The sequence below is a fragment of the Cydia pomonella genome, chromosome 26 (assembly GCF_033807575.1).
Source record: "Cydia pomonella isolate Wapato2018A chromosome 26, ilCydPomo1, whole genome shotgun sequence".
In the NCBI taxonomy this organism is placed as follows: domain Eukaryota; kingdom Metazoa; phylum Arthropoda; class Insecta; order Lepidoptera; family Tortricidae; genus Cydia; species Cydia pomonella.
The window spans coordinates 7,945,168-7,969,293 of NC_084728.1; the positions used below are offsets into that span (position 1 = coordinate 7,945,168).

At 39.4% G+C, this 24,126-nt stretch overlaps 1 protein-coding gene across 1 annotated transcript; it reads left to right on the forward strand.

Moving 5' to 3' along the window:
• The first annotated feature begins 23 nt into the window (after positions 1 to 23).
• Positions 24 to 24,083, forward strand: LOC133532077 (cyclin-T-like). The gene is given in 10 exon segments (XM_061870570.1): positions 24 to 172; positions 4,989 to 5,106; positions 6,639 to 6,746; positions 10,655 to 10,763; positions 13,045 to 13,181; positions 13,961 to 14,114; positions 15,923 to 16,024; positions 17,025 to 17,199; positions 17,571 to 18,449; positions 18,451 to 24,083. Coding segments are annotated over 10 exon segments (2,574 nt in total). The 3' UTR covers positions 19,094 to 24,083.
• The last annotated feature ends 43 nt before the right edge of the window (positions 24,084 to 24,126 follow it).

Sequence of the window (24,126 nt, forward strand, 5' to 3'; positions counted from 1 at the left end):
GCAGTCATTGGAATATCCGTTCAATGGCTGGCGGACAAGAAAAATGGTATTTTTCAAAAGATCAACTACAGAATTCAGCAAGCAGAAAATGCGGTTTAGATGCAGATAAGGAACTAGCATATAGGCAGCAAGCCGCAAATCTAATCCAGGATATGGGCCAGAGGCTTCAAGTGTATCCTTTTTCAAAATGTGGTGATTTTGTGTTGTTTTGTCGAGTCATGTGTTCGAAATGCGTACTACACGCCTCAAAACAGTGTTTTCATTAATGAAATATATATGCAAAAGCGTTGCAATCGTTCAGAACAGTGATAAAAGTGTATAGTGATGGTGTATGAAAGTTTAAAGTATGACGAAATTTGCTTTCTTGTACGGCGTCATTCGAGCACTTTCGCTTCTCATGCTGGGGTTTCCCGCTGTCTGTTTCGCGTCAACGTAATAATACAAGGTAAGAAATGTACGTAAGTCGTTTATGGCCAAATTCACCTGGATTTAGGTCTTGAAAATGGTTAAGAGGTGTTTTAGGTTAGGGTCACGCGTGATGGCGTGATCGTTTTGTGGGTCAGTGATCTTCACAGCTGTCTGGACGCCGATGACGTTTACTGGTGATCGACCCTGTCTGCCTCTATAATTACATTCGTGTGTTTTCTGCGAAATTCGCGCGTCGCTCACGCATTCCGGCCCGTGACCGCCTCGCAATCTGCGCGCCTAGTACTCGCACGTTCAAGATTTATCTAATTTTCTATCATTTAGCATCAATGTTTACATAATGAGACAGGCGCAAGCGTTATCTAGTTAAATTTAATACCAGTTTTATTCATACATTTCGATTTGTATTTATGTTTGTATGAAAATGGCGCGCAATGTGTTATTTTCCGCAAGTGCTATCGGCAATTGTCGATATGAGTCATAGTTTCTGAGAATTGCTAAAAAAACAACCGTAATACGGAAAAACACTGTTTTATGTATTAGTGTAGTACTGTGTATGAATTTAATGTGCAAATGAAGTATTCCGATGTTATACATCATATTTATCTTAAATTAATTACCCAGTGGTAAACACTGTCCAATCAATGGTTGCCACCTACAATCTATAGCTTATTTGATGTTCATAAGTGCATTGTAATATGCCTACTTGAAAAATAAACTATCTTTATCTAATCTTAATTTCATGCAACAGAGGAGACAAACACACTGGCAACTATTAGATAATTCCAGGGCTACTCTGGGGCTCTACTAGGGCCACTAGGCTGCAACCACTAGAATGTTTACCTTAATTGGTTCATACTATAAAATGTCCATAATACACAATCCAAAAAAGCCATAGTAAAAGAATTTGAAACTGTTATGTATTAAATATATAAAAATCTGGCATTAATCCAGTTTTCTATGAACATTAGTTACATAAAAGCACTGACATTGAAATCTTTATAGGAAATAAAAAAATTCAGGAAACCGAGTTAGTAAACGACGTATCCGAGTGTGGTCAACAACATTTGCTTACTCTGTTTTAGCATTTTTTCTGTCTTCTTACACAAATGTATTTAAACAGCCAAAACATATTAGTTATTTAAAAAAAAATCCTAAAATATTCCATGTAATATTGAGGTGGATTTGTCATTTAGCCCATCTGATAAAAACATGCTCTATCTCTATCAGATAATTGATATGCATATTTTGTATCCAAAGCTTACAAAATGAGATTACAATCATACCTACACTTTTTGTGAAAGACTCCCACACACCACCATGGTATTACAATTGGAAAGTTCTCTGTAAAATGTATGTCAGTAGTTGTCGTGACAAATGATTATCTCATTTAGCACTTTCAAATGAGGTTGCAATTTTTTTTATTGTGATGCCCTACTATTGATGCTATTTTAATAAGAAGGCTCATTAAAAACTACAATTTCACTGAATATGTTAATCTTTAAACATTGCTGACTTTCACATAGATATTTTAATGTTAACTTTTATCAAATATTAACCATAATACATATAGCAAAATAGGTAGTTCAGTAAACATTATGAAAGGGATTTCTAAATTACAAGATGGTGATTGTAGAGCTGGCAGCTTTCTCTCTTAAAGAATTAGTATTGTGATACAGTGAGGAAATGCTGCCAGCATTAACGGCACCATGCTGCAGGGGGATAGTTTTATTTAGTTTTAGATTTCAGTTTTATGTTAGTTATTTGTGTGCGTTATTTTGCTGTTTCTGTTTCCTTAACAAATTTCATTATATTTTACTTAATTTTCATACATTGTCTTTAACTCGGGGTTAAACAACCTAGCTCCAAATTAAATACCACTGATCCATGAATGCAGGTAGCTTAAAAACCACTTGCCAGTTCACGAAAAATTCAATAACAGTGGCAATTGTAAAGCCATTGAAAAGTCCTTTTGTGATTTTTTGCTAGCAACAGGTAGGGACACATACCTGAACACTTGAACAGGTTAGGTATATTACAATACTTAGCAGGTTAACATGCATACAAGATGTCTCATCAATCTCTATAAATTTTTTTTGATAGCTTGTTTGTTGACACTGAAAACTTAATGTCATGAGTCATTTTTCTACAAGGCATGGGATTCAGATTGTGGCATTAAATAGCCTTGTTCTGGCCCAGGGTTTAGGCTCTAGCTTTTTTGTATAAAGCTACAGAAAGGATAAACTTATTTATTATGTTATAACATAACATCAGGATATATCCTTAGCAACATGGGGTAGGAAAGGGATTTCCCCTCTGCCCAACTGTGCATAGCGCAGTTTGTGTTGTGGTCCATACACAAGAAGAGATAGAGGTGTGCTAGATTTGTGTAGTTATTACAGATTGGATTTTGTATGTACTGAGCGAGAAGTGTGACTGTGTGCATGTCCCCCCCCCCCCCCCCAAATATGGCAGAACAATATTGCTTGGGTTCCTCCCTTCTTGGAAATTGTCAGAAGCTGATGTTGCTGGATGGTTATATACAATTAAATGATAAACACCACATATTATAATCAGAACAAGTTTATAATTCTTTTAACGTTTTCCATACAGTCTAAAACGTTGCAAAATAAGTATGAAAAGTGATATTAGGTGGTCAAGAATGCACAGTAAATAAACAACAATTTAATGCTATGAGTCATATCCTTGCAACAAAGAAAATCCACAATCCAGTTTAAAGGTCACAAACATTTCTAAATCAGTTGAAACTATGACTCACACATAAAGTGAAGGGCTTTTCTCAGTGATATACACGATTATCTCACCATGCAGGCCTGGGAGACCTAGCCAAGGTGACAATTGTTTGCGCTACGACAACGAAATGCTTTCTCTATTATATATGAAAGAGTGATAAAGAGACGTTTTCTTGTCGTAGCAAAGGATTTTCAGACATATTGGCTAGGCAGGCCCCCTGCACGCCGCTCCGTGTTAACGAGACAGTGCTATGCACATAGGAAGCCATATTCTGCTTGCACACCATAGTGACGTGCTGATCCGCGCCCAACATAAAGTCCTGTTTGTCTGTTGCACTGGGAATTCGTGGTTATTATTGGTTTTTATATTTCCTTTTATGACAGGACTTTTTTTAAAAACAAAAGAAGTTGCTGGCAAAGAAAACCCTATAGAGTCTGTTCGGAAAGAGAAGAGTCGTGGAATGTATTGGGCCCCATACATTCCATGACTCTTCTCTTTCCGCACAGGCTCTAGATATAACTATCCAATGACTGTCCAATGCCATTGTTTTTGTTATATCTTGCTAATTTGCCAAAAGCATCATCTGTTCCAATCAACAATGATACGCTGAGGTTAACTGAAGTTCAGTTATGTTTACATGTCATTAATGTTCGGTATTTTCTTATCTGTAAACTTTGTAAACATGATTGTGCGCATTTCTATACTATACCATATGACATATGACGCATACAACAGGCAAATATAATCTACTTAGCTATATATTATCTAATGGTTAGATGGTTAGATTGTATCTAATATCTGAAAAAATAATTCTCAATTTGGTTGTTTAATATTTTTATCTTCAATATTAATGTTAATGCAATAATGTCTGGTTACAAAAATAAATTGTACATTTTTACTATAAAAAAATGGATTAGTTTTATTTTGTTTCTGAACAGCATCATTGAGGTGATTGAGTTCAGAAGCTGGTCGCATTTTACACTTAATAAAACCATATCTCCTTTGGTAGTTGGGTACAAACGGAAATATCAAAACTAACCTAACCTAACCTATGAACATTTGATTTGGAGACATAGGTAAGTTAAAACACTACTTCAACCTACCAATTTTTCTTTAAACTCATTGTTTAAATAGCTGGGACAACATGTTATTTGTTTCTATGGTTCAAGATTATTCCAGAGCTGTGAGTCATTACTACCTCAAATAAAATAATACCATTAATTGAAATAACTGCAAAATGTTTACTCAGTTGGTCATACTTTAAACTTTCATGGTGCCTGAATTAATACTTCAAAAATAATTCATATGTTAACCTATATTTTATTGCTGTTAATTGATACGTATTTGTATTCTTTTTATAATTGAGGCCAAGGTAGTTTTGGGTCACATATTTTAAAAATTTGGTTTGGGGTACCTTATATATATTGCTACTTATAAAGAGATATGTGAAGTTCAACATCCTCACTATAAGCTAATATCAGTAATATCTAATTCATTATAACTGACCATGGTGTAGACTTATGTTTGCTAAAAGGACAACCATATGCGAGTTAAAAATGTAAAGTCGCTATCAGTTATTTCGGACCGGCCAAGGTGCTCACAAATATCTGAAATGTTGAGATCATTTTGAGCACCTCGGCCGCTCCGATATATTTGATGGCGACTGTACATCCACCATGATCCTTTACGAATTTTAACACCTGTGATGTTGCTAAGTCATGTAATCTGAAATATAATTTTAATTGTCTATAAAATATGTTAATATTACAAATGTATAATCCTCCAAGTTTCCTTAATACCAGCCACAGCTCACAACTATGTATCAACACGGCGATAGTGTACATGCACCGGTTCTACGCGTTCCACTCGTTCACGCAGTTCCACCGCAACGCCATCGCTGCGGCTGCACTCTTCCTCGCCGCAAAGGTAATGTAATGTGTAGCCAACTATCCTCGCCGCAAAGGTAATGTATACCCAACTATGGCACCGCACGCACTAGACGCGCCGGGTCTACGCGTTCCACTCGTTCACGCAGTTCCACCGCAACGCCATCGCTGCGGCTGCACTCTTCCTCGCCGCAAAGGTAATGTAATGTGTAGCCAACTATCCTCGCCGCAAAGGTAATGTATACCCAACTATGGCACCGCACACACTAGACGCGCCGGGTCTACGCGTTCCACTCGTTCACGCAGTTCCACCGCAACGCCATCGCTGCGGCTGCACTCTTCCTCGCCGCAAAGGTAATGTAATGTGTAGCCAACTATCCTCGCCGCAAAGGTAATGTATACCCAACTATGGCACCGCACACACTAGACGCGCCGGGTCTACGCGTTCCACTCGTTCACGCAGTTCCACCGCAACGCCATCGCTGCGGCTGCACTCTTCCTCGCCGCAAAGGTAATGTAATGTGTAGCCAACTATCCTCGCCGCAAAGGTAATGTATACCCAACTATGGCACCGCACACACTAGACGCGCCGGGTCTACGCGTTCCACTCGTTCACGCAGTTCCACCGCAACGCCATCGCTGCGGCTGCACTCTTCCTCGCCGCAAAGGTAATGTAATGTGTAGCCAACTATCCTCGCCGCAAAGGTAATGTATACCCAACTATGGCACCGCACACACTAGACGCGCCGGGTCTACGCGTTCCACTCGTTCACGCAGTTCCACCGCAACGCCATCGCTGCGGCTGCACTCTTCCTCGCCGCAAAGGTAATGTAATGTGTAGCCAACTATCCTCGCCGCAAAGGTAATGTATACCCAACTATGGCACCGCACACACTAGACGCGCCGGGTCTACGCGTTCCACTCGTTCACGCAGTTCCACCGCAACGCCATCGCTGTGGCCGCACTCTTCCTCGCCGCAAAGGTAATGTATAGTCAACTATGGCGCCGCACACACTAGTACACGCAAAGGTAACAGAAACACTTTATTGACCATCGACGAATCTTATGTGTTTGCAATAAGGTTTACCTAAGTATTGTCTGTTGGATTTTTAACATTCTTGTTGAATATGCGCAAAATTCAATGCCTCTGAGCAGTCAACATGTGAGAGAGTATCATTATAAACGTGATATTTCATAGAATTTTGACATAAACGATCATATAGACATAGTTTGTCATTGGAAATGCTATACAGAATAATCTTAGTCCAACACTATCAAACTAATAAGTTAATAACATTGACATATATCCAAGGACGGGCCTTACGGCCAAAAAGAATGGGGCCAGTACAGCGGTGTCATGCATACGAATTCGAGCTAATCGTGCAGTCTAACCCCACAACGCGATTGGTTGATGAGTTCGCATCACGCGCGCGAGATTGGTCGCAACTAGTTGCGTTAGACTGCACGATTGGCTCGAATTTGTGAGTGACACCGCTGAACTAGCACCATTCTTAGTGCCCGTAAGGCCCGTCCTTAGATATATGCCAATAACTAATAAATATTGTGATTTAGGTGGAGGAGCAGCCGCGCAAGCTAGAATATGTGATAAAAGTGGCCCATGTGTGCGTGCACCGCGGCGAGGGGGTCAACGCCCTCACCACCGACCAGTACCAGGAGCAGGTATGGCTTCCCAACCCTGCCACATCCATAATAGCTACGATCTGAGATTAGTAAATATTCAATACGAAAAACCTCCATTCAACAGCGTGATCCTCGCTTTACGTTTAACGCTCCTTTTTAACGCCTTTACGTTTTGAAATTATAAATAGCCAATGGGTTGGCAGTCTTCATACACAAATAACTAAATTGTATTTTGTTTTCTCAAAATGTATTGGAATTTATACATTGACGATTCTCGCGGTGCTGTTTGGGGCCTGCCAGTCTTCCTTATTTACTCTACTCCGCTATGATTCAGACTGGGGCGTAATTATACGTAACCAACAGGAGCGAAAGTCTACACAGCTGTCCTATTGCATAATAATTTGTAATGCACACAAAGGCAGTGCCGGATTAACCATTAAGCAAAATAAGCACTTGCTTAGGGCACCACGTCTAGGGGGGCACCAAAATCGTAGGAAAAAAACGCGCAGGCTTTTTGTCGACTTTGACGTGTGCAAGTACCCATCTAATAACGAAGGGTCGTAAATGAGTGAGGACACGTAAGCACATCTCCAACCCTTCGCGGAGGCCCTCAAAGCTCATAGCCAAAATATTTTACCGTCGGGCTTGTGGCCAACCGATTTTGTCGACGTAGATTACCGATTTGGTAGCGAATTTTGCTCTCTTGCACGCCAGATGTGTCGGCCTGGCCGAGTTGCTGCAGAACCATGATCCTGCGACCTAATTGTCAAACTTATATGGGGCCCCGCAAAGGCACAAAACCAAAAGCAACTTATTAAGTTTCGGTTTCCACTTAAGCCAAAGGCCGAGCAGTAGGAGAACCGTGATTACAGGTTCGATTTCAAGCCACTCTTTTGCAGTTCGGCGTTAGGTCTTATACGACGCTAGGCCTTCTACTTTGTGCAAACTGCCTTACTTTCACTTAACATGGATCCAAATCTAAGCTGTCCTCTCTCGAAGCTGGGCCTTCTGCCTTGCTCACACCTCGCCATCAGTTGTATTGTATGATAACCCACCGCGATCGGACGCTCCGGACGTTCAGCCATTCATACCTCGCCAGTGGTCAAATTCAAATGCTTTCTTCCAGCTCGACCTTTGGCCTCATCCATGCCTCATCCGTAAGCGCCGATCGAACGCTCCACGCGTTCAGCCTTATTATGAAAAGCTCAGCCTTAGACTTTGCCTTTAAAAACATTGATTTAAACTTTCACGATTTAGGCCAATCAAATTAGATCCAAAAATAGCGTTTTGAGGAATTAATTCCCAGCAAGCTGGAAAATGTTTTAATACTTTCATTTCATTCTAAATGCGTGTAATCCAAGTTTGCTCCATCTCAGGGGGTATGCATACATTTTGGGATCCTTAGGAGATATTTTTTCTTTTCGAAACCACTTGATTTTGAAGGACATAGGACAGTTCGTGGATTAGACACTAGTAAGAAGGCGTTTTTGGATTTTTAACATGATTTTACCAAAAATAAAAAATGTCGACCCTTTTATACAATTTAGACTAGGAATACATATTAGGGTACCTTCAATAAATCAATATGTTTTATTGCAAGAACATAATTAAATTACATTTCGGATCCTCAGATATCATAATTTTAATCATAATTAGAACAAATTTTCCGCCGGACGTACCGTTTTCGATTTTCAAGCAAAAAAAAAACTGAAAATGAGGAAACATTTATGCACACCTCCTGGAATGGAGCAAACTGGGATTACACGCATTTTTAGGACCAAATTCGAAAAAATCTAATTTTATTGGCCTAATTGTCACACATTATTATTTAAGAAAACGGGACTTAATCGCGTTTGATTAAGTTCTAAATTACTTCCAACGTCAAGATAATGATGTCGACTTTACCCAGTCATCTCCGAGACCATGGGGACAACGCCGTTTTTGAAACGTCGGGTCAGAGGTAATTTTAAAACTTACCCTATTAAGTCCCGTTTTCGTAAACAATAATTTGCTATTTAAGACACTTGCGGCCAATGGATAAGCTCCTACTGAAGCTCTGCCTTTGCTCTCACATGAATGAGCTTCGCAGGAAAGCTCTAGAGGTTGCAAAACCCTGTGCGGAGTACGGCTTATGTCTTCTCACACTTGGACATTGGTTGACTCGCTTCCGGCCTTATGCGAAGCACGATCTTCAATTTGCCTTACATACTGTTGGAACATTACTGCTGCAGTACTGTCAATTTCAGTGATAAAATGATGTGACGGATTGAAAATTCTATTCTCAGCAGTAATGCGGCAATAAACGTCACTCAATTTACCAAGAAAATTCAATGTAATCTTGATGAGGGGGCACCATGGTGTAGAAATGCTTAGGGCATCAAAATGTCTTAATCCGGCACTGCACAAAGGAAAGTCTATCTATCTACAAAGACAATTTGAAATAGAGGTGGATTATCAAAGAAAATTTTGTAGCCACAGTAAATTTATTGCCATCTTTCGACACATGATTAAAACTTTTAGAACTCCATTTGACTGATTCTTATTTTTTCACTGATATGTGTTAAATTTGTTAAATATTAAAAAGTTGCGCCATCTAATAGATCAAAGGCCAAAGGTATAGCAGCATCGTTTCGAGCGATGGCGCCATAACCTTTAGGTAGTGCCCGCCTGCCTGGTAAAATGGCGCCACTTTTTAATATTTTACAAATTGAGCACATCAGTGAAAGAATAAGGATCAAAGTCAAATGCCGTTCTAAAAGTTTTAATTGTGTGTCTTTCGACTTTAGATTTACGTCGCTACAAAGTTTTCTTTGATAATACACCTCTATTTCAAATTCTCTTTGCTATGGCCATTAGGGGCACCCCACACTACTACTATTTCAACTCTATGGCTGCTGCTCGACGCAACGTTGGCGCAACTGCGCAGCGACGCCATTTTCCATAGCGCTGACTAGACATCGACGTTCGGAAGACGCTAGTGTGGGATGGCCCTTACACGCCTCCAATGCATGAAGCTTATTCTGATTTTTTATTATAAAACTTTAATGTTATGGACTCTTTAAGCTGATTGTCTTAGTACGGAATGTCCTAGGCTCCTAGGGGATCGCAGGCACAGGACAGTGTGGTTGGACATGGGAATTTTCTATTTTTCGATGATTTAAATGATTCGAATGATTTCGACTTGTTATTTGTGATGTGAAATTTTGTAAAAAGGATCTTGGGTATCTGTTCAGAACTGTCCCTCCCAAATTGTACGATTCTTTGTGAATACCATAAAAAATAACTGAAAATTCTCATGGTCAACTATAAGTATGGCGTCGTCCCGTGAAAAAGATAGAAAAGGGTGATCTACATTAACAGTTTTGAATGATTCACGGTTAGTTTCACTAGACTTAAATCGACCGGGATCTAAACCGTGATAGACCGCGAGCCAGGACTAGATTCCCATGACCAAGCGCCTCCCGGCCGTAAACTCGTGTAGTGGTTAACGGCTTTGCCGACTTTGGCGACTTTGCCGCACATAAAGTGGTAAGGCGCATATTTTTTTACATGTTTATTTTACAGCTGACGGTCTTTCCACCGCGATACAACCGGCTGACGGTTTTTTAAATTTAAAACAGCATCTAAACTATCATCTGACAAAGTATCAGCCGGGAGGCGATGACTGACGAAATATGCTCCTGGCCCGCGGTCTAGTGATTACCTTTTATATTGTGTTTGATGACAACTTTGACACCTACCCGCTATCTCCAGTTACCCGTGAACAAGATGCATGTACCTGCGTCGAAATATCGGGAGCTCAAAAACAATCGCGGTTTAAATCCCCATTTAAGACTAAGGGTGATCTACGTTTTAGCATCAGTCAATTTCAGATCCACTCCACTCTATAGTGGAGTGGAAATTGGTCTATACCAATTTCCCTTTTCTATCAACACTGGCATTTTCAGGCGCAAGACCTCGTTTTCAACGAGAACGTCTTACTACAGACGCTAGGGTTTGACGTGGCCATCGACCACCCGCACACGCACGTGGTCCGCGCGTGCCACCTCGTCAAAGGTGAGGCGGTTTGCCTTGCTGCCCGCGCCGGCTAGGGGCCGAGTTGTGCGGCGGTCAGGGGTTTGAGCCCTTGAGGGAGTGGTTGGGTGAGGTTGAAGCGTGGTTGGGAATATTGGCTGTGGTATTTTATGAAATTGTTCGTTCGCAAATGCTCTGAGCAAGGGAGAGAGAATGCGTTATGCGACATATGCGTTAGAAAAGGAAAATGTGATGAGCTGTCAAACATCAATTTGTTAGATGAACCTGTGTGCTATTGGCTAATAGGCTTCTTTTCACACATATGATGTGATAACGATCCTCAGTTATGAGTGAACAACCAGATCCTTGCCGTGACGTAGACTTCGTTAGATAAGATCCTGTTTACACATGCAACCCCTTGGGATGAGAAAGTTTATTTATTTCTTGTTCTGCCAGGTAGGGTAAGGGTGTTGCGGTGTAAATGGATCCACGTAGGGGCCAATTTTCGTTATCTTTAAGTAGGATTACTAATATCTCTTTTGAAGAAGAAGAAGAAGAAGAATTCGTTTATTGTTTACCGTGTCAAACAAGATGTTAAAATGATACAGAGTCACAACGGCTACCCTTTTCGGGTATACAATATTACACAATTATATATATACAGGTCCCTTAAATTTATATTAAGTACATCTAAAATTACACGGACTTAAATAATAAATACTCCTTTAAATCGTAAAAAACTTGATCTATTAGCCACTGCTTTAGCTGTCGTTTAAATGATTGTCCGCTTAACACCTTAAGACTGCATTGATTGACTGAATTGTTGGTGAAGAATATTTACTTACTTACTTACTTACTATTGGGTAAATGGTTATAAACTTTGATGGCCGAGATAAATGTACTCTTGCAATAAGTTGCGTTATTAACCCTCGGGAGCAATATATTGTACTGATATTGAGGCCGTAAATTATCACGCCGTGCTGACCAGAAGTTGAAGTAATGTTTATTGGACGAGACAAACGAACACAGTTCAAGGATGTAAAGACCAGTTAAGGTAAGGAATTTGTTATCTTTAAAAATATATCTGATGGATTCTTTGTTGTAGAGGCGGTATATAACGCGTATGCACTTCTTTTGTAGCTTGAATGTTGTTTTAACATTGACAGAATTACCCCAGTAAATAACACCATAATTTAAGAGAGGGTAAACATTTCCATAGTAGGCTTTCTTTACTATGTCTTCTGAGCAAGTACTAGATAAAACGGAAAGAGCAAGAAAATGTAAGAGCCAAAATTTGTTTACATTATGCTTTCGGATCGATCATATCACCAAATAACGAAAACATTTTCTTGAATAAAAAAAAATACAAAGCACAGTGGTACAATAGTGAAATAGGTACCGTTTGCTTAAATGTTTCAATGCAAACAATAAGCGGGAAAATAGTCATAATTGAGGGGTTAAAAGCAAAATGTTTCAGAAATGAAAATAGAGGAAAGCTAAGAAGTAGAAGATAAAGATACAGAAATAAAATTACGGGGCGTTAATAAATTAAAATTACTGCTCACACCAAGCCTTGACCACTCCCGTACCGCCCGAACTCTACCCAAGCGACGCCCCTAAAATAAGGGTCCCATCCAGGCCGCGGGAAAAAAAAGAAAAGGCCACAGGCAATGTATCCCAACATTTTTGCGAGCACTCTGAGGTATGTGGAACTCACTGGACGTATTTTGTGTGGTCACTTTCATGTTCATTCACACTGCATTATTTTTAGTTGTGTTCGTTAAAAACAATGAGGCCTGAAACAGAGGAAACATTAACATTAGCAATAATTGTCATTTACTTTTTATTTTGAAGTAAAATTATCTAAATTAATGATGAATATAAGGGCAAGCACGGATTGTTTAAGTCCAAGGATAATCTCAATGCAGACATTTGACATCCATTTTGAGACCCGTTCAGTACCGTTAATTATTTTATACTCATTTACCATTTTAGAGTTTTTAGACCTCATTGTAAGCTTTATTCCCATAAAATCAGTAAACATAAGTTATAATTTTTTTATCAATTAGTAACTGGAGAAAGATCATCATAAGAAGTAAAGTCTGACATTTAACATTGGCTCCTTACATTTAAATACAAGATAAATTTTTAACAACAGCAGGGCATCAAATCCCTCTTTGTTTATAATGGGTTAAACATAGAATTATAAATTCATGTCTAATTATAAAATAATATCAAAACGAGTCTCTTTCATAAATACAATTAATTTCACTACTTTTAATTCCCACTTTTACACACTAACATATCTGTCTCACGTCCACAGCGCCCAAAGACCTCGCGCAGACGTCATATTTCATGGCGTCGAACAGCTTACACCTGACGACGATGTGCCTGCAGTACCGGCCGACTGTTGTGGCGTGTTTCTGCATACACCTGGCCTCCAAGTGGAGCAACTGGGCGGTGAGTGTTAGTGCTTGCTGGTTCGTTTTTATTGTATTTGTTTATTATATCGTATACAACGTGTAACACTAGGATCCTAAGACTAAAGGGTTCTTCTTCTGAGGCTAAATGAAATAAAAATGTTATGAGTTTAAGCAAATTTCGCCAAACAAAATTTTTGAATGTATTTTTATTTAAAAAGTTAATGTTATGGTAAAACTGGCACTGAATATGAACTTTTACGTTTTTTTTGAAAAACTTAGTTTTGCAAAGCATACTTGTTACTTTTTGACATCTAACAATAAGTATATTTAGACTACGCCCCATAATGGCATCATCGCTATCAAAATGTCATCGATATCCAGGAAATGTTATATGACATTTTAGTCTCTAAATGTGATCAGGAATACACTGTTAAAATCTTTCGGTTTCCTCATGTTACACCGTGTATAACGGGTGGCCAACTTGATTAAACCCAAGATCTCCGGTTTACTAACAAACCCTGTGCGATCTACGAATTCTTCTTGAAACCTTAAATGAAACTGGTCTACGTATTTATATTTTTTGCCTTGCCACGATCGACTGGACTAACAGTCGCGATCGACCTGTTGGCCACCCCTGGTGTATGAGAACAGATACCTACCGTCGTGGCGCGCTTCTGCATACACCTGGCGTCCTAATCGAGTAACCTGTACCAGCAGTTGGTATTGTTATGCTTATTATACTTTTGGATTGAAATAACGACGTTTTTTTTGTCTCTTATATTAATGTGCTAGTCTTCAATGGCAGTATGTTTCCAGATACCCCAATCAAACGAGGGCCGCCACTGGTTTTCGTACGTGGACCGGACAGTGACCTCGGATCTGCTGGAGCGGCTGACGGCGGAGTTCCTGCACATCTTCGACAAGTGCCCGTCCAGGCTCAAGCGCAAGATGATGGAGAGGAACAGCAACAGTGAGTAGCTTGCCTTATGTCGCATCAAAAGCCTTAGGTATTGTGGGCCAGGGTTAAAATAAAACTAGGTTCGTCATAAACGTAACTTAAATCTTAGAACATGATCTCAAAACTTCTCTAGAAGAAACACTAGTTTATACATATATGACGACATACATTAATATCTGTATGCGGTTTATATTCGTTTATCCCTAATCGTCATTTTGACTTGTACTTGTTAAAGAGACGAAATTGAATAAGGGAGGTAGGGTATTTGTTAGTTAACAGAGCTACAAAAAAAAAAAACAATGTCTGTTCGCGCCGTTCTTGAAAATACATACCTAAACTTGCCCGACTCACTAGGGTTGCTTCTGTATTAATTTCGAATTTTAAAAAGGAGTAGGTAATATAAGTTTACAGACATACATACATCGATTCGTTTATACATACATCTTATCATGTTTACATTTCTTAGAGACTGCATGTTGACGTACATGACAGTAGGTACCTACGTAGCGGCGCGGCGGGGACGTCAAGTGAGCAACGTGCGCACAGACTTAGGGTCGGTTGCACCAAACCGTCTGTCATCGTTAAAGCGTTCGCTAAATTTTATTGTATGGGAAGTTTCATACCTCACTGCTATCTGACGTTGATTAGGCCGCTAAATATGGTTGGTGCAACTGGCCCTAAGCTCTGCCCGAGAGTGCCCGAGAACGCCTGTAAATGTCACGTCTGAGTGCGTGCGGCGAAAATGGCACTTTGTACTGAGCGGACTCTGCTCTGGCGGGCGCCGCCGCTATTTACTTTGTGACAGAGCTCAACGAGGGTGCGAAGTGTTAGGGTCGGTAACACCTCTGAAGTTGCAGGCGTCCATAGGCTACGGAGACTGCTTACCATCAGGCGGGCCGTATGCTTGTTTGCCACCGATGTAGTAAAAAAAAATTGTTATCCAATACTTTACTCTGACTTTGTCAAACGGACCCAAGATATATAAATGCTTTATCTATCTATCAGACCCATAGGGCCTGTTTCACAAAGTCCAAGTTAAGTCCTGAATTGTTGATTGACTGAAAGTTGCTTGCCACTTGTCCGACGAATCATCGTCGGCGTTTCATAATATTCAAATAAGCTTAACTGGTAGATAAATACCTTTTCATCACACTTACTCGAAAAAGATCATATTTCATGCACGTGTACTGAAGGACAGGCCTATTTAGTTCCCGCGAGAGTTTGGATTGTGAAAAGAAAGGCTATAATTCCCTAGAGACTTATCGCTTTTTTTTATTATGTCACTTATTCATACAAACCAAGTAGCATTATTTAATTTGATGAATTCAACAGCCGTTTAAATTTTTTTTACATAATTTTCAATCATGGCTGAATACCGTCTGTGCCTTCGATGCCTAACCTGTCGAGAAATTACAAAATAGCGGACAAAAGTTTGATATGTCACCGTATTTAAGAGTTATTTCGCTTAAAATTTAGTTTTTTCTTCGCAAGTGTGATGAAAAACATTGTGTGTAACTCCGGGGGTAAGAAATTTGCAAACTCGGTTCTTTAATTCCCTCCAGCCTGCAGCTGTCGTGAATTACCACTCTCGTATCCAAAATTTCACTTACCCCCGTCGTTGCACAATGTACTATTACAACTTAAAGTAGTTTTATCTGGCAGTTAATTTATTTATTAATTAGCTATCCAATACTTAACATTTCATTTCGGTGTATTGTGGCGCCATCTGTTTAATGTTTCTTGATGGACACTTTTCACACATAGAGATTTCTTTTTCATAATAAAAACGTTGCAAATTCTAAAGGTTTAATTGTTCACAGGCGGCAGTTCACCACACTCGAGTGCGGCCCACAGCAGCAGCTCGGCGGCGCAGCAGCGGCCGTCCCTGCCTAACGACGACTTCGACAAGTCGTTTGACAAAGGTAAGCACTGTTCTTGGCTTCCGTATTTTTTGCTCAAATTTTGTTGTCAAGCTCCTATCTCGCCAACTTGACAATTGTCATGTGACAGTAATTTCTTGTACAATTTTGGGTCGCTCAGTAACTTGTTGGATTAGCGGATGGTCAGCGTGGAGAAACAGGCCAAGGTATTTTGTGTACCTTTGTGGATTCAACCAAATATTATTTTTAAGGTGCTACCTGGCGCCAATGACCTACAATCTGAATCCCTTAGTTTTCTAATGTTTTTTGGAGTTTATCATATTAACAGTGACTGTTTTGAGAAATATACTATTTACCTACTTCAAAGTTCATTGTCTTCGAGATGTTTTGGCATCAAAGTTGAACAATTTTAATCCAAAAACCTGGTTTTCTGGCCATAACTTTTGTGTTAATTACTTTAAAATTAAAATCTCTGATCAGTTTTTTGAGACGTCAAACACGAAACCAAATATGTAGATTTCGTATATGTAAGATCTTTCACAGCAATTAAGTAACGAAATAAGTGTTTTTTTTTTAATAATGTTTAAAAAATATATAAATAAATAAGTATTCATTTCTTTCAAGATCCGGCAGATCAGAATGGAGATAAAAGATTGAAGAACCGATAGCCGTTTGTCTTATAATTATATCTGTAGTGCAAATGTAGGAGTAACAACTCAAAACTTTACTTAATTGAAGCAAACCCGGAGATATAATTGCAAAAGTAGTTTTTTCTTCTCTTTCTTCAGAGCATTGTTGTACAATCGTATCTGTCGGAAAATACGTAGGAAGTTTCAAGTACTCGTATGGGAGTTTAGCTACATTATCGATCAAATACCGCAATAAAAAAATAAAAATAAAATAAAAATCATTTATTTCGGACGACACAATCCATAAATAAAGAATGTAAAGAAAATCTCATGCGAGTGTTCGAACCGTGTAAGTGAGCCTCTAATTATTAGTCCCGAAATGCTGTTAACGGCAAACGTATATATTTGCACAGAATACGAGCGCGAGCGAAGACGCGCGCCCGCGGCCGGCGGCTACGTGCCCGCCGCCGCGCCCGCCGCGCCGGCGCCCAACAAGATCGACTACAACGCCTACAGGGAGAAGAGGGAGAGGGACGAGCGCGAGCGAGCGAGGCAGCAGCAGCAGCCGTCCGCGGCGCGCCCGCCAGGGTGAGTTGTCACGTTTGTATCGAATACGTGGCCGTCGTGCCCGACAAGATTGGCTACGATGTCTAATACACAACGCACTCGTCGACAGACCTATCTATATATAAGTAGAGGAAAGAATCGTGAACGGGTGTGTACATACATCTTAAGAAATCAGTTAGAGCGAAACAAGAAAGGAGCAGTCCTTTCTTGTTTCGCTCTTACTCATTTCGTCTCGGTCTTCTCCCCCTCGAAAGGCTCTCGACAAGTGTGTACAGCCGGCATACTGGGAGGGGGGGAAAAAGTTAAACCTGGTCATTTTGTGCCAAATCTTGGTTAGTTCTTGGTCGGTGAGTGGTTCATTAGCGTTTTATAATGTCCCGTTCTCCCCTCAGGCAACAGCAGCCGTCGGCGCGGCCCGCGGCGCCCCACCACCGGCCGCACCACCTCAAGCCGCCGCCCTGGCCGCACCACAAGCCGCCGCACAAGCCCGCCCAGCCCGCGCTGCCCGCCCAGTCCGCCGCCGCCCCCGCTCCCGCGCCCGCTCCAGCCTCCACCCCAGCCCCCACCCCCGCGCCCGCGCCCGCCGCGCCTGCGCGTACGCGCCCACCGTCCCTGTTCTCCCCGGACAACTCCACCGCGCCCGCGCAGGCCGCCCAGCGCCCCGCCGCCCGGCCGCCGCCCTCGCGCCGCCCCGAGCCGCGCCCGCCGCCCGCCGCCGCCGCGCCCGCGCCCGCTCCCGCCCACGCGCCGCCCGCCGCCCCCCCCCTCCCCGCCGCCCCGGCCTCCCCCCGGCGCGTGCTCCGCGACATGCAGCCGCCCGCCATCCTCTCCCCGTTCTCCTCGCCTCCCGCGCGCGAACAACCGCCTCGCCCGAGGCAGCGCGTGCACTCCAACTCCGAACCTGAGCTCGTCCCGGTCGTCAAGAAACTCGACGAGACTCCCGGCTATGAAAACGTCATCCGCGACTCCCAACGCGGCTCGTCCATTCGAACAAAGCCGCAGGAGCAGCGCCGGCCCGAGCCCGCCCCCGCGCGCTCGCTGAACGGCATCGAGACCGATCCTACTCTAGTATCGAATCTACTTAAAGAGAGTCTCGCGAAGCCCGCTCCTATAACGGTCGCCACTGAGCGCAAATCGCCAGTAGTCGAAGTCAAACGGGAGCCGGCAGTGGAACCGAAGCGAGAACCCGTCGAGCCGGTTGTCGAAGTCAAACGTGAGCCCGAACCGGCCCCGGTGGTGCCTCAGATCGTTCAAACCGGTCGCCGAGGACGTGCCCGACCACAAACATAAGAAAGAAAAGAAGAAGAAGGAGAAACACAAACACAAAGACCGGGACAAGTCGAAGGAGGAGAGAAAGAAACATAAAAAGGATAAGGAGCGGGAGAGAAAGGAGGGCAAGAAGGAGAGTCCGCCGCCGGCGCCGGCGGAGCCCGCGACGGACGGGGCGCTGAGAATAACTATACCTCGCGAGAAACTAGCCAGCAGCCCCGGCTTGAAGATCAAGATTCCGAAGGAGCGGCTGGCGGCGCCGCCGCCCCCGCCGCAGGCCGCGGGCCTCAAGATCAAGATCTCCAAGGAAGTGCTGGAGACGTCGCGCAAGCGCGCCGGCCCCGAGCCCGGCGCCGCGCCGCCGCACAAGCTGGCGCGCCACAACGGAGCGCCGCACCCCAAGGTAGGCTGGCCCCTCCCTCCCTCCGCCGCGCCCCGCCTGCCCTACTTCATGCTGCGCCCGCCGCCCCCGCTCTACTACAACATGCCCCTGGGCATGGGCGGCTACTACTACGGGCCGCCGCTGGGCGTGTACCCGGGGCACGCCGGGCCGCCCCCGGGACGCGCCGGGCCGCCCCCGGGGCCCCCGCAGCCGCCGCTGCCCGCGATGCCCCCGCCAGTAGTCCCGCCCCCGCCACCGGAATGATACTAATTATACTGCGCCCGCATGCTTGCCATCATTTCATTTAACAACATCGTTACATAATTCTGCTCACGGTTTTTAATCACTCAATTATTGAAACCGTATGTTATTTGTACTTCTAAACGTATTACAATGAATGTAAATAAATAGTATTGCATGACAAAATATATTGGCCGATGACATTTGCCTTATATTAAAAAAGCGTTACTACGATTAGCTGAATCGAGCTATTATATTTATCATAAGTTCATGAATGTTATTTATTTACTTTTCTCCAATACTTAAAACTAAAATTAGTGTAACAAAAGTCTCCAAGAATATTATCTAGAACAAATTACAGTTATGTCAAATAAAATTATGGCAAGTATAAGGCCCAATATACAGCATGTTTTTTTAGTACTCTACTTTCAAACTCTAAGTATGGTAGAATTTTGTACAAATTTGATATATTTATATATACCTATTTACACGTTTCTAATAAGGCTAAGTTTAACTGCCAAATTATATAATGTTACTTATTGATTAGTAGTCTTAGGTTCGTTTTATAGACGTACAGTGGAATTTGACAGATCTCTTAACGAAATACTAAACTCTATTTCAAATTAATTCTTAACACTGTTCGTTTATCGATTGTTGGATAAAAATAGAAAGGTATGCTCTGTACATTGCACAAATAACATCAAAATACTCTTAACATTTTATAATATAACTTGCTATACATTGAATGTATAATCTATAATTTTTATATCACATAATATTACTATACTATATTATAACAAAGTTGTTAAATTTTGAAGTAACTATATTTTACCAATGGATAATACATCGAAATTATCATCTTTTCTATATCCTTTCGACCAAGTGATTATGACCTATCATTGTTTCCGATAGTATATTATTTTACTTTTTAACTTTAACAATTCAAATGCATCGGGAGTAAGAAAAACTAGTGCCTACGCCAAATCTTGGGATTAGTTGCCAAGCGGACCACAGGATCCCATGAGCCGTGGCAAAATGCCGGGACAACGCGTGGAAGAAGGAGGGATATAAAAAAATCCGTATGACGTGGTCGTGATCTTATACATATATTATATACTTAATGTTTTTTTTTTTAACTAATTTTACTTTATTTGAAATTATGCCTAAAATATATTCTTGTATATTTATTCTATTCTGCTTTCTATATTGAATATATTAATGTGTATCTACGTCCATATAAATTGACGTATATTTCTCTAGAGCGTTTACATTTACAAGTATACTATATATTTATCATATTTTATATTCCATTTTTCTATTGTTACTCAATGTTTGAAGTATTCTAGGGATCTCTGTGCAATGTATATCACAGGTAGATAGGGGCTACTAAATAAGTTAGATCACAATATAATATATGTATATCTTTATTTATTATTTCTATAAAATTTATAGGATAACATCGAATTTACTAATAAAAGTTGTGGCTAAATTTAGATGATCTTAAAAACGTGACTAGTATATTGTTAAATTATAATCAGAACTATAAATGCATTTTTTGCAAAAATAAACAAATTAGAACAATATAATTAGGTATAAAAACATATTGTGAAAAAACGATTATGTCACAATAGAAGATCTCCTTTGTTGGTTATATACATCTGGCTGAAATAATAATGAAGGTATCTAAACCAGATATGGATTTTACTTTTTTATACATACAAAAAATAATATTGATATTTTCTCATAACACATAACTCGCATCCAAGTACTATAAAAAAAAAACTTAATATTTTCGGGTTGATTCATATAAAAAAGGGACTGTGGAAAAAAAATAAGACCAGTTTTGCGAAACTTTACGGGCAAATAATTGTATGCATCTTGCTTGTTCAATGTTAAATGTCTACTAAATTTTAAACCCTAGTTATGTCGAAAGTCGTTGCTTTTTTATTTAATACATCTGCAGGGTATCTGCATATTCTTATATTTAAAAGAAGTCTTGAAAATATTGGTTTTTATTATATATTAAATTTATGTCTGTTGCATGTTTATATACATGAGTGATATCGCGTACGCATAATATTTACACATTTATAATAAGTGTTATGCTATTTTAGCTTTGTACAGTTTAAAATATGATTTACCCTGCTTTTAATCTTTATAATACCTATTGTGTACAAATTTGATGTCTAATATGAACATGCTACTAAGAACAAACTTTGAAAACTAGTTAGTGAATATTTTTGAAACCAAGATATTTATGGGAATATTGGTAATTTCAGCCAGTCGCTCACTTGACCTTAGGACATTCAATGTCTATTTCTAAATAGCTTAAATAAAACTATAGCAACTGAGGCATATAATGGATAGAAGATAGAAAAAAAAATCAATATGGTAATAATTGTCAACATTCCTTAAAGTTTATATTACTTATAATGCGCGTTTAAAAACGCAAACGTTATTTATGTTCGAGGTAGTTTCTCATTCCAATTTTATGCTTTAGAGTGTAGATCATCTTATATTTATCACGAACAGATTATAATTAAATACAATATATTTAAATATAAAGTCAAAGTTAGTTTGCCTGCGTGTACTGCTCGTCGAAACCTGAACATTACCATATCAGCTTTAATTTAAAGTAAAAATCGTAGTCTATTTTATATAAAAATATAAACTATAAAATATAAGTAAAACTAATGCTTGCTCAAGAACATAAAAATGTAAAAAAACAGGGTTTAAATAAATGTTCCTTTTAATCACTGCTTTCGTGTGCTTTAAAATGTTATACAAAATGTTACTCGTGTTTGTTATACAAAATGTTATACAAAGTGTCGCGAAAAATATTCACTTGTTGAAAGAAAAAAGTAGATGTTTGATGAAAACTTTTTTAAATCTCATTTGGTTCTCACAATTATATAGACAGTTGCTACACATGCAACATGTTTTTAAAACGTGACTTTTTTAAGTTTGACTTGCACACTCATTGTTAATACTGAAAGCATTAAAGGATTTAATATTTATTTTTGTTATGTAATTTAATGTGGATTGCCGAACTAAAAATGTCAACGACAGCCAAAAACAGTCTTTTATAAACTCCAATACATTAATTTATGTAATATAAATACATTTTTGATGTTTTTTTCTAATCTCATAGCAAAAAATCGTGTAAAACGCGAAAAAAATGTGTCGGAGACTTGCTAGTTCAGCAGTTCACAATAAATTCTTTAAAATATATTCTTGACAGTTGGTGCCATTACTGTTACCATTTTATACTGTAGAAATGTTAAAAATATAGTTATTTTTTGACGATTTTTAAAAAAGTACTTAAGTTTATGTCTAGATCATTTAGAACTATTTTGTTTCCTTTTGTTAAAATAAATATATATAGATGTTTTTAGTGTGACTTGTAAATATTAGTTTTAATGTTTGATTGAGATTATCATTACGAATTTCATTTAGTTTATTTAATAATTTCATTAGTATTACTTAGTTATTATTTGTATTTAGTTACTTTATGTAGTTGTTTTATTGAAATTAGATTTTTGTTAAAAAGTTTTATTAAAACTTGTAATTTTGATATCCTATCTTTTGAATTATATCTCCATCCATACAAATCCAAGCGTCACAAGTTGTGTGTAATGTACACAATCTTACTAATATATTACAATACATTGTATAATTTACAATGCCGAATAAATGTATCTAAATTTATAAAAAAAAATGTCAATATTAATTTTGGTTTGAGTAAATATTGAACAGCAACATAAAATTCTTGATATCAATTTTTAAAAGTCGTTAATAAAATTATGTTTAACTATGTAGAGTTCTATAATTTTTTTGCTTAGGAGCGAAAAAAATGATAATGCGTTAAGCGAATGTTCTTATTATATATATATTATGTAGTTTTATTTAAGTACACTGTTTATGCATGATGTGTTGCTAACATATTCACTGTTGTATAAATTAAGGCACTGTGTTTATTCATCGTTTTATCACTATTCGGCGGTTATTTTACCGGCGACGAAATCGAAATTGCTCAAGAATTTAATTTTTGATCATTATTTATGGAGCTCAGACTATCTTGTGATAAAATCGTCGCCGGTGAAATAAATGCCATTGGCTGTTATATTTAAGTTTCTTTTCCTGTCTTGTTTTACGTTGGCTTGTAATGTAAAATATTATAAGCCAACAAGATATTATATTGTATTAAATGTAACAGCTAAAAAGCTTGTGCGGCCTGTGTATATCGTACCTTGCGGGGCTGAACCGTTGCAAATTTTCAAATTAACGTTCCATTTTTAAATTACATTTAAAAATTAACGTTCGATTTATAAATTTGTAAAAGTAGCTACACATAATCGCTGGGTCTTCCGCTTAAGAACCCTGGTGGCGGGTGGGATTTGCACTTTGGTTACACGTATGTAGTCCAAATTGTAAATATGTACAAACTGGCGGTGGGATTGCGTTGGACTCGGAATTACCAACACGGCGTATAATGAAATTAATGAAATGCTTGCAAGAATCTTTTAGAACCACTTGGCAGGGTAAATTATACTAATGTTTGCCCCCTTCTAATGATTCGTCTCTTCCTTATTTTAAGGTAACCGTGGTCACTCAGAAGCCCTTGAAGGGCTAATTAATCCGTGAGTTTACCTGACCTAAAATCGGGTATTTAAATAGTTTACTTATTTTCTTTTATTGGACCGTAATGTTCTGACTTTATTTAAAGTTGGCATGGCATTGGAGTGAAATTGCATTACAAAAAATAGCACTTGATTTGAAACTTCTGGCGTTTCCTATATGAATAAAAATCTTTCATTGCTAAAATTATTTACTTTTTTTCCGCAAAGTTATACGCTCTTTTTCAACGTATCATTAAATGCCACAAAACAGTTAAAATTTCTATTTAAGGATTGGCTATAAAAGATTCTTGCATGCCAAAAAAGTTATAGACATAAAGTATAATTGGTTTTAGTACGAAATATGACGTTTTAAACAATGCATTTCTAGAGACCAAGACAAAATTTATTATGGCCACTACGCCAATAGATCTTTTTAAA